The sequence below is a fragment of the Lactuca sativa genome, chromosome 5 (assembly GCF_002870075.4).
Source record: "Lactuca sativa cultivar Salinas chromosome 5, Lsat_Salinas_v11, whole genome shotgun sequence".
Classification (NCBI taxonomy): Eukaryota; Viridiplantae; Streptophyta; class Magnoliopsida; order Asterales; family Asteraceae; genus Lactuca; species Lactuca sativa.
In genome coordinates this window covers 31,837,937-31,849,294 of record NC_056627.2, presented here as the reverse complement: position 1 = coordinate 31,849,294, position 11,358 = coordinate 31,837,937, and the positions used below count along the sequence as shown (strand labels likewise).

The 11,358-nt window shown below is 40.0% G+C and overlaps 1 protein-coding gene across 1 annotated transcript; it reads left to right on the top strand.

The window, feature by feature from the left end:
• Window positions 1-5,054: 5,054 nt before the first annotated feature.
• LOC111904872 (3-beta-hydroxylase) lies at window positions 5,055-7,019 on the top strand. The gene is made up of 2 exons (XM_023900585.3): window positions 5,055-5,988; window positions 6,250-7,019. Exons 1-2 carry the CDS (start codon window positions 5,116-5,118, stop codon window positions 6,847-6,849), a joined length of 1,473 nt encoding a protein of 490 aa, XP_023756353.1. The 5' UTR covers window positions 5,055-5,115; the 3' UTR covers window positions 6,850-7,019.
• The last annotated feature ends 4,339 nt before the right edge of the window (window positions 7,020-11,358 follow it).

The following is an 11,358-nucleotide window of genomic DNA, read 5'->3' as shown; positions in this document are numbered from 1 at the left end:
CCGATTTTTAGGTATTGATGTAAATGAAAATTTATTGCTTTTAAGACCTACTCGACGAGTTGGTTGCCCTACTCATCGAGTAGCAGTGGGATGGATTGCGTGTTTAGTGGCCTACTCGCCGAGTCCATGATGGAACTCGACGACTAGGGGCTGGCAGATGAAACCCTAATCCCAAGGTTTTGCACCCTATTTAAAGAAGCATGAGCCCCCTTTGGCCTCTTTGTAGTCCTTTGAGAGCTCAGAAAACCCTAATTCGTGTGGTGCTTCATTCTTGTGTGTCTTAAGCTTTAGAAAAGAGGTTTTTGGAAAGGAAGAGCTTGGAGGGAAAGGGACTAGGAGCAAGGAAGGCTTGGGAATCAGAAAATCTACCTTAGTTAGCATTATTTGGAGGTATCAAGTCATCACCTTTACTTCATTTTCCTTCTAGACCTCTTTTGGTTGAGATTTAGGGTTTTTATGGTTTGGTTGAAATGATAATGTGGGACATGGGCTAGATCTGAAGTGGTAGCTTAAGATCTGGACCCTTCTTGGGATCTAGAGTCATAAAGTTTTGAGTTTGGTCATGTATGAAGCCTCTTTGAGTATGAAACCCCATTATGTGCTTCGAATTAACATTAAGAGCCTTTCTAGCTATGTATGCACTTAAAGTTTGCAACTTTACATGAAAAGTATGCCTTAGAAGCTTGGATCCGTAATTTGGAGCCACTACATGGCTTAAAAGAGTCTGTATGGCTTAAGGACTGAAGGAATTCGGTGAGTCGCAAGGTTGACTCGGCGAGTCACATGAAGATTAGCATGGACCTGACGAGTTGGATGAACAACTCGACGAGTCCGATGAAGATTGCCATAGACTCGACAAGTTTTATGAGCAAATTGACGAGTCGGTTGAGGTTCCCCAATTTATGTATGCATGTGTAACCGTTGTGTTGCAAGAAGGAAACCCGACGTGTAACCTTAGGGTTTCGATCGTAAACCGAAGGACCTCGACGAGTCACTCTGGTGACTCAGCGAGTGGACAAGTACTTCAAGGAACTCGGTGAGTTAAGGTCAACATGGACTGTTGACCTTGACGGATGACTTTGACTTGGACCAGGGTTTGATTAGTTGGCTTATGGGGTAGCTTAAAAGGTTGGGAACTTATGGGTATGATTATATTATGGTAATAGGTGGTGGAGTTTTTTACAGTGATCTGAGGGTTGGGATTCATCTACCGAGTCGACATTTGCAATGTGAGTTATCCTTACTATATCAATAGGTTCTAAGGCACCAAGGTCGGCCTTTTAGTTGTTATTGTTATGTATGCTGCATGTAGTTATGACTTGTTAGGTCTGAATCAGGATAGACAATATGTTATGCTCTTATGATCCGTAGGGATTGGTATGTTAGTGACCTGCTAGGTCGGTGCACTAGTTATGAGAGATTGCTATGATTGATGATCAGTGAGATAGATACGTCTGATGTTGTATATACCAGTATATGTTAGTTATGCACACATGGTTATTTGATTGTTGCTTGGGTTGAGGCGGTCCTGCTTTCTGCTGAAGGCTAACACACCCTATGAGCGGTCCGAGGAGACTATAGGCCCACGTGGCAGTCCAGTCATGCCGAAGGCTCGGGACAGATTCAGATAGACTGTAGGCCCTGCACGGCAGTCCAGTCAGGCCGATGGCCTAGTATGCATGTTGTTGATTGTATGTTGCTGATATGGTATTATCAGTGTGGTATTGGTATTTTGGGGGTAGCTCACTAAGCCCTCGGGCTTACAGTTTTCAATTTATTGTTTCAGGTACTTCAGGAGATCATGGCAAGGTGAAGGCGTGACCGTACCGCTCCTCATCCTTATGATCTGGTTATTGGGACACTCTGATGAATAATGATTCGAATACGTTTTGTAAACAAGTACTACTTGGTTTCATTTAAGATTGGAAAAGTTTAATTTTCGTAAATTTTTTGGATATTACAGTTTTCAAAACTAATATCTAGTACAAGTCTTATTTAAAATCATCAGAGTGTCCCACAAAAGGCCATAGAGAGAGTGCACGCCGCGTCATCAAGCCTTACCCTTTCCCTTGAGCTTAGATGTACCTGAAACAAATCCACAAAATGTAAGCTAATGCTTAGTGAATCCCCCAAAGCATACCCTACACATAGTTCACATAACACATATCATATTAGCTATAAAGCTACATATACCACATAATATATGTATATAGACATATAGGGATGTCGTGGAAACCTTCCAAGGTCTTACACCAAGTGCCATGGGAAACCCCCACGTGGTCTTTAATAGCCGCCACTGGAACCCCCACGTGTTCTTGTCTACTTGCCGCAGGAACCCCTACACGGTCTATACCAATCATGAAAATATCATAAAAGCTAAACAAGCAAACATACTAAGAATCCGTCAAAACCTCTAAGGACTTATAATAAATTCCATGGGAACCTCCTCATGGTCTTACTTTATTGCCACGAGAACCTCTCGGGCTCTTTCATGCAAATATCCTAGCCACATATAACATAAGTAACTATCAACCCATATAACATTAAATAGACTAGCCTTGGTGCCTTAGACACATTGGTATGGTGAGAAGACTCACCTCATGAATGATGAACTAATAAGCTAAGGTCGATAAATCCCACGCACTGCTCCAACTCAACTGCCTATAATCACGATGTGATTAACTTGTCATAATCCCGAAATACCATAAATTCCCTCAAGGTCAACCCTAGTGAAAGTCGAGGTCAACGGTCAAGGTTAATACCCATGTTGACCTCAACTCGTCAAGTGCATCCAACAACTCGTCGAGTCACCCAAGTAACTCTTCAACTCGCCGAGTCACCTATGTAACTCGTCGAGTTCCACAATGTCAGAAGACTGAAAACTCATGCATACCGAAAACTCTAATTCTTCACCGAAAACATCCCGAATCTTGAAAACGGGTAAACCCTACCCGGCTCGTCGAGTCGACTCATGGACTCGACGAGTTTCTTCATTCTTTTGTGTTCAATCCTTTCTAGTGGGATCTAGAATCCCAAACTTCAGATCCAACCTCTACTAGTGTAGATACCACGTAAAGTTGCAAACTTTACGTGTATGTAAGGCCTCCTAAGGCTATAACATCAAAACCAAGCTTCCTACAAGGTTTTAGTGCATGGAAAGGGCTAATCTGGATAAAGTGAGCAACTTTATGTCATTGGGACCTAGAGAGGTCCAGATCTGGAACTATATCCTTGTGATAAGTCCATATCCGAGTTAACACCATTTTACACTAAAAATGACCATTTACTTCTAAGAAAAGGGATCTAAGCAACTAGAGATCAAGGTAACGACTTAATACCTCAAAATGATGGTAAATACAAAGTAGCTTTTGGATCTACTATATCTCTCCTTGCTCCTTCCTCTTCAAGCTCTAAAATCCTTCACAATGGCACAAGTTTCACTCTCTAAGGCACACACACACACTCAAGGAAGCTCAACTATGCGGCTTGGGTTTCTTTCTGGGTTGCAAGGACGGTGAGGGAGGCTACAAATGAGCCATAAGTCCTTTAAATGGGGTGCAAACCCATGAAAATTAGGGTTTCACTCTACAACACCTACTTATCGAGTCGGGGCCTTCCGACTCGTCGAGTAGCATCTAAGTCTCGCGACCTCATAATAGTCTCTACTGAGCACCCCAGCCCGCCAATTCCATGCACAAAACCCAAAAAATTAGATAGATTAATTAATACCTGGAACAGGTGTTACAATTATGCATAGACCGGTGCGAAAATGAAGGACAATACACATAAGAATAGGCATCAGAGCAACGGGCCTTCCGCTTTGACATATAGAAAGAAAACAAAACAAACAGCACATAGAAGCAGAAATTGAAACAATATAACAGCTAAGTACCACTAAGAATGCAAGAATCCCCAACAAAAATTGACAAACATGAGAAACGAAGAGCGAAAATCGTAGCATAACATTCCAGTATACTCCCACCGACTAAGGAAAATCGCAGCACAACATTCCAGCATACTCCCACTGACTAAGGAAAATCGTAGTACAATATTCCAGCATCCCTTAGAGAGCAGGAAACCACAACGCAAACAACAACTCATCATTCCACCATCCTTTTCCGATTTCCCAAGCACATCCCCCGACGAAGATACCTCCTCAGGCAACCCACAAAATTAGAAAAATAACCAGGGAAAATTTTTTAATAAAGGTATATATAGTAAAAAAGAGAACCCCGGTAACAGGTAAAAAGAAGAGGATTTTTTTTACCGTAGCTACTGTTTCTAAGAATATTGTCCATTAATTATATGTTTAATAAAATTCTATATACGATAATAATCTGATTATATATATATATATATATATATATATATATATATATATATATATATATATATATATATATATATATATATATATATATATAATTTTGTGAATACTATGCTTTTTATAATATATTATAAAAATTAGGTGTAAAACTCATGTATTACATGGATTTATTTAAAAGAAAAATTAAATATGAAATTCTAAATAAAAAAAATTAAAAAAAAAATATATCGAATTATTAAAATTAAAATGTCTTTTATTTTAAATTTAAACAAATAATTTAGATAATTAAATAAAGAAAACTAATGAGGTTTTTGTTTAGAAAAATTGAAATTAGAAGAAAAGTCAATTAATTAAATTGATATGCATTTATCATTACATTTATTATAATTATTACATCTAATATTATGTGTAATTTTTTAAAATGAAAAAAACCATAAAATGGAATGTGGAAAATTTAATCCAAAATAACGACGAAATGATATTTAGCGAAATCAATAAGAGTGTGATATGTGACAAAAAGATTATCATTTATTAGAGTAGAAGAAGATTGCAATTTTTTAATTTTTATTTTAAAAATTGTGAAAACTAATTAAATAATCTTTTTTATTTTATTATTTTGACCCCTAAAATATATGGCCAAAACTAGATCCCAATATGTCAATATATGGCCAAAAATGATATGCTGTCACATTTTAACTTCTGACTATATGACTATTGCCTATACGACTATACATCTAACCAAAATCCCAACTTGTTTGAAAATTTATTTTGAAGATAGCGCTAACGAAATGTCTCTCATCTTCTTCGTTCTCATCTCTAGTCTTCCCTTAGTTATCTTCCTAATTCTTTTCAAAACAATTTTTTCTACTTCAAAACCACACAAAAACCTACCACCATCACCACGAAGGTTACCATTGATAGGAAACCTTCACCAACTTGGTTCCAACCCACACCGCACCCTCCAAGCCATGGCTCAAACCTACGGTCCATTGATGTTGATTCGCCTTGGCACCGTGCCAGTGCTTGTAGCATCCTCTGTTGATGCAGCTCGAGAGATTATGAAAACCCATGATTTGATCTTTTCAAACAGGCCGAAATTAAACATTCCCGGTAGACTTTGTTATGGTTCAAAGGACATAGCTTTTTCACAGTACGGAGAGTATTGGAGGCAGGTGAAGAGTATTGCAGTGCTCCATCTTCTATCAAACAAAAGGGTTCAGTCGTATAGGCAAGTCAGAGAAGACGAGGTGTCTCTTATGATTGAAAGTATTCGTGAAGCCCATGAATCGGTGGTCAATTTGAGCGAGTTGCTTATTTCACTTACAAATAATGTTGTTTGTAGGGTGGCTTTGGGGAGGACATACGATGGGAAGAAATTTAAGGGTTTGTTAGACAGGTTTTTGGAGTTGTTGGGAAGCTTTACTGTTGGGAGTTATATTCCATGGCTAACGTGGGTAGATCGATTGAGTGGACTAGAGCGAAGAGCTGATGAGGTTGCTAAAGAATTCGATGAGTTTCTTGAGGGTGTTATTGAAGAACGTTTAAATAAAAAAGGAGTTGGTGTTGTCACCCAATATCTCGTTGATATCTTATTAGAAATTCAAAAAGATAACACGACGGGGTTTCATCTTGAACGAGATGCGATTAAAGCTATCATCATGGTAAGCTTTTCTTTATCTTTTGGATTCCTACTCCTTCCTATACGTTTCATTTTGTGTTTTATAGGTACATTGCTATGATTTTTGACGCCATAAAAATCGTCATATGCAACGAACTTGAGCCTTGCAAAAAACTTCATTTTCTTTTTCTCTTTTTCTTGTACTATTGCAATTGAAGAACGCATTTAACCGTGAATCATGGTTAAAATATTGAAACTTATGCTGAATCTTTGTAGTGATTTATTGATTATCTTGATCGTGTAGGATGTATTTTCTGCTGGAACTGATACTACGTTTACAAACTTAGAGTGGGCAATCTGCGAGCTATTAAGACACCCACAAACAATGAAAAGACTGCAACAGGAGGCACGCGAAGTGGGCCAAGGAAGATCAATGATCACTGAAGACAGCTTAGACAACATGCCGTACCTAAAAGCCGTTCTCAAAGAAACCCTGCGGCTACACGCTCCAGTCCCGCTACTCATTCTTCGTGAATCAACACAAGATGTGAAACTACTTGGCTACGACATCACAGCAGGAACACAAGTGATCATAAATGCATGGGCGATATCAAGAGATGGTTCCACCTGGGAAGAACCTGATAAGTTTATGCCAGAGAGGTTTTTGGACAATCCTATTGATTATAAGGGACTTCATTTCGAGTTGATACCATTTGGCGCTGGGCGACGAGGGTGTCCTGGCATTCAGTTTGCCATGGTTGTTAACGAACTTGTTTTGGCTAATTTGGTGTATAAGTTTGATTTTACATTAACTGCTGGAGAGGATTTGGACATAAGTGAGAGCATTGGTCTTACTGTTCATAAGAAGTGTCCTATTCTTGTTGTAGCAACTCCTCGGTGTTAGTAGTTGATGGCTGTATTGATTTGCTTAAGTGTACTTTCAGAGGGTATGAAACTATATACGAATTAACGGTCTTTAGTATGCGAAACCTATATATGATCATATGAAAAAATGCTCAATTTTGTATTTATTATATACAAGTGAAACAATATATACATTACATCTTGTTTCTATGATTTTGCACAATTCTTGCACCACTCAATTCGACTGCAATTGATCAGGAATGGACAGTCTATCGTAACTTTTAAGCAAAAGAAAAATGCTCACTTTGTGCTTAGGATACAAGTGAAGCAGTAGCTCTCTTATATCTTGCTTCAATGATTTTCTTATGTCTTGCTTCTATGATTTTGCACAATTCTTGTACAATGCTCAATTCGATCGTGATAGAATTCGATCACGATAGATGAGCGACGGACAGTTTTTCGTAACTTTTTCGACCAACGCACTCTTAAATGACGCTTAGCGAGCAATTGTTCTATCATAATTAGCGATATCAATTGATGGTTTTGCCAAGTCTACGAAAATTAGGAAGGAGAAATACAACGTTAAATTATTAACATCCGTTTCTACCCTATTTTTCATTTATCGAGAACTCTAAGGCCATCCATTATAAATCTTACGGGCCATGAACCACTTCCACATCCACCTAGCCATCACAAACCGTGAACAAACTCTGATATACCTATCACGACTACGGAGGGAGAGAGAGAGAGAGAGAGAGAGAGAGAGAGAGAGCCCTCTCTCTCATTGGTCATTGTCTTGTATCTTCCCCACCACGAAAACGCCCAACCACAATAGGTTGGGGTGGTGTGCACAGACAATGCTCGTGGACATGTCGACCACGAGCCTCTTCGTCATTGTTATTCTGGTAGGTCTAATAGGTACAACTTGTCCTAAATGGTATAGAGTTAGATGGTATAGAGTCAACATCTAGCACTCTGATACATGCAATGGAATGGTCTGTCACTAATATATGATTTCAAGTAGTGACACCCTGAAATTAAATATAAAATATGTTTAGAATTCCTTTTCTATTGTATCTCATATTAGTGTGACACGGTTTTAATTATAGGTGTCTATATATGTTGAGTCTCTATTTTCTCCATAAGGTTTTTTTTAGAGACAATGTTGGAATTCATGCATATCCTACATGGAATCAAAGTTGGCGTCTAGCACTCCCGTGGCTTGACACATTCTTTTTTTGTCCTCATCAAAGCTTCCATCTATAAAGGGAAGTGTTAATGTATTTTACATTGATGTGATGCGGTTTTATAAGTGCTTATATATGTTTTCATCTCTGATGCCCCTCAGGAACAAGTAGGTGCCCCTGGTGCTGGTCCAGTGGCTACATCAGAGAGGATCCGAGCTGACTTGGGAGCCGGAGTTGGAGATGCGTGAGCAGCTTCCAGAGTTGTTTACGGAGTAAGACTTCGAGGGCGAAGTTTGATTCTAGTGGGGGAGAAAACATCCAGATTCCCAGGTATCTTATTTTAATTATTTATTTTTATTTTATGGAGGGACTCGGCGAGTTGACGCTCAGACTCGTAGAGTAGGATCGCTAATTTTTTACTGGATTAATGATTGGACTCAACGAGTCGATGCGTGGACTCGGCAAGTCCGCGCTGTTAAAAGAAACCCTAAATCTCAGGGCCTGAGCCCTATTTAAAGGCCCTTATCGCCTTCATTTGCGACCAATACTCCCCTATGAAAACCCTAGAGAGCAAAGAGAGCTTAGAGAGCAATTTGGAGGCTAATTCTTCATCCTTTGGTGTGATCTTGCAAGAAGGAGTGGGAAAATCCAAGCTAGATCGATTGTGGAGCTTGGATTTGTGTTGTTCACACTGAGATTCATGTTTTAAGGTACAAGTTCCTTCCCATTTCGTGTAATTGATAGATTCCTTGAATCTAGGGTTTCCTTTGCACCATTTTGAGTTAGATCTTGAAGCACATGATGTCTCAATGGGTGTAGATGATAAATCTGGACCTTGAGAGGTCCAAAAGGTCCCAAACTTCCAGCTTTATGATTTTTCATGTGAGCCTTGAGAGTAGATCCCCATTTTAAAGGTTAGTTCTCCATTTTTGGTCTTATATGCGTTGCATGAACAAAATGTTTAAACCTTTACGCGACTTTCGAGTGCTAGAATGTTAGATCTCTAGATTAAAGAAGCAGATCTGACCTCAGGAGGTCAGATTAGTGTTGTCATGGGAGCAACTCGCCGAGTTCATAAGTGGACTTGACAAGTCGAGTCGGGGTTGCTTGCGATTCGTTTCTGAGTAACCCGGGGAGTAGAGAGGGAACTCGCTGTGCCAAGTGAGGCTTAAAAGAATTCAGAGGACCATTGTGGACTCGCCGAGTCGCCCGAGTGCACTCGACGAGTCTGGTCAAAGTTTGACCGTTGACTTCGTTGACTTTTAGGGATTAGTCAATGCTTGGACTTTTGAGCCATTATAAGGGTAAAATGGTCTTTTACCCTTCTTAGAGAACTTAGAGGGTAATTAGTCTAGCCTTTGAAAGTTATATTGATTAGAGTAATTATTTATGTGATTAGGCGGAGACTAGTTCAGTATTTCCGAGTTCGAGATTCTTCGAGATTCCTGAGGTGAGTCTTCTCACTATACTTTACCTAGAGTGGTAATTAGAGCTATGTGACAGAGTACCTTGTACTCTATCTGTATGATATGATTTCTATGTGATTTGTGCTATTTATGATCCAGAGTTACAGAGTCAGGATCAGAGGGTCCACAGATGTAGGGCCAGAGGGCCCACAGAGTTATGGGACTTGATGAGATTTAAAACCTTTAAATCTATGAAGATCGATTAGATCTCAAACAGGTAAGTAAATATAAAACTGTAAGAACACGAAAATAAGAACGAGACAAGATTGAATCAAACGTGTCGAATGATTAAACAAAATCCTCAGAAGAGCTCGATTAAGAACATCAACTGTAGAGGATTGGTAGGTTACAAGAACGATTAAAGAAATCTGTAGATACTATCGTTACGCTCTAGATTAATCTCTAAAATCATTAACCTAATATGCATGCAAGCATATACTTATATATTAAACATAATGGGCTCTCGGTTGGACAGGCCCAAACCGGAATACAAAATAAATAAATAAACATTCGAGCCCAACGACGCAATACTTAACCAAAACTTCAGCCCAACAATCCCCCCCTTTGCATCAATTGGAGCGAGACCTTCAGTTGTTACTTGGGCCAGCGGCGGAGCCAGGTACCTTCTTCTTCACAGTGTTAAACAGACGAGAGATTAGAGCCAGAATCGTCTGCCTGAACCTGATGTACCATTGGATCATGTCGTTGAAGTACTTAACATCATCCGCTGCATTCTCTTTACACCTTCGAATGATCGATAATACATGCTCTAGACAAGCAGTGGTGTAGAGATGTTTGTCAGCTAAAGCGAAGAGACATTTTTGTCCTTCGGCTCTAGTGAACATAACCGAGTTGCGTCTCGGGTCGATCTTGCCCATCTTCATTTGATTGAGATCACTGGCCGATCCCACAGGAGCTATCTTCGGTTTCTTCTTGAAGACAGTAGCGACCTCCTGATCCATCAGGGCAACCTCCATGATATAACAGACAATCATCCTCTTGATATGGTCTATAATCGGACCATATTCAGCTTCATTTGTCAAGAGAATGTTGTGCAGAACAATCCAATCATGAGGATTTAAGTTCGGTAGATCCGCCAGAGATATAAGGTGTTCAGTTTTTGCAGATCCTCGAATCACCTTGAACCGAACGTTTATGAATCTTCCTTCGGTGTAAGGCTTCAATACCCGAACGTTCACTATCTTCTGGGCGCTCCAAGTTAAGTACTGAGGACGAGCAGCCTTCAGATAGAAATCGATGAGCTCCCTATCAAGTTCAGCGTTGGGATGAGGGACTTCAAAGATATTTGAGAAGGCATGGAAGATGAATGCCTTTCGAGTCAACAGCATGTCGAACTGTGAATCGACAGAATTAACACAGTCGAACGAAATCACCGGCTCGAGCCATAAGATGCTGGGAGTATCTATGGCCTCTTTGAACAAACGCTCCCGAGTCCAGGCAGGGAAGAGAGTCTTCCTGCTCTCGAGGAGATCGTGGGCTTCCTTCTGCTTGCGTTCGGCTTCTTCAGCCTCTCGCGCCACACGATTAACATCATCATCCACATTGCGACTGTTCTTTCGTTTCAACATGTCAGCAATGGTTTCATCGTCTTCATCTTCATCCTCAGCTATATTTTTCCCTTTGTCCTTCACACCCGAACCCGAAGCTTGACCAGTTGAAGGTGGTTCGGTTGTGTGAGTAGCTTTGGAGGAAGGAGGTGGTTTCGATCCGGTCTTCTTCTCTTCTCCCCCTTGTTTCGGAATGGACACGAAACATGGTAAGCCTTCTATTTTGCTTAGAATGTCCATGGCAGGAGAAAGCTTTTCAGCAAGGGTCCGCCTCACCGAGTGGTTGAGAATAGGATCGTGTGCTTCTAGGATGTTTGATAAGGCAGCG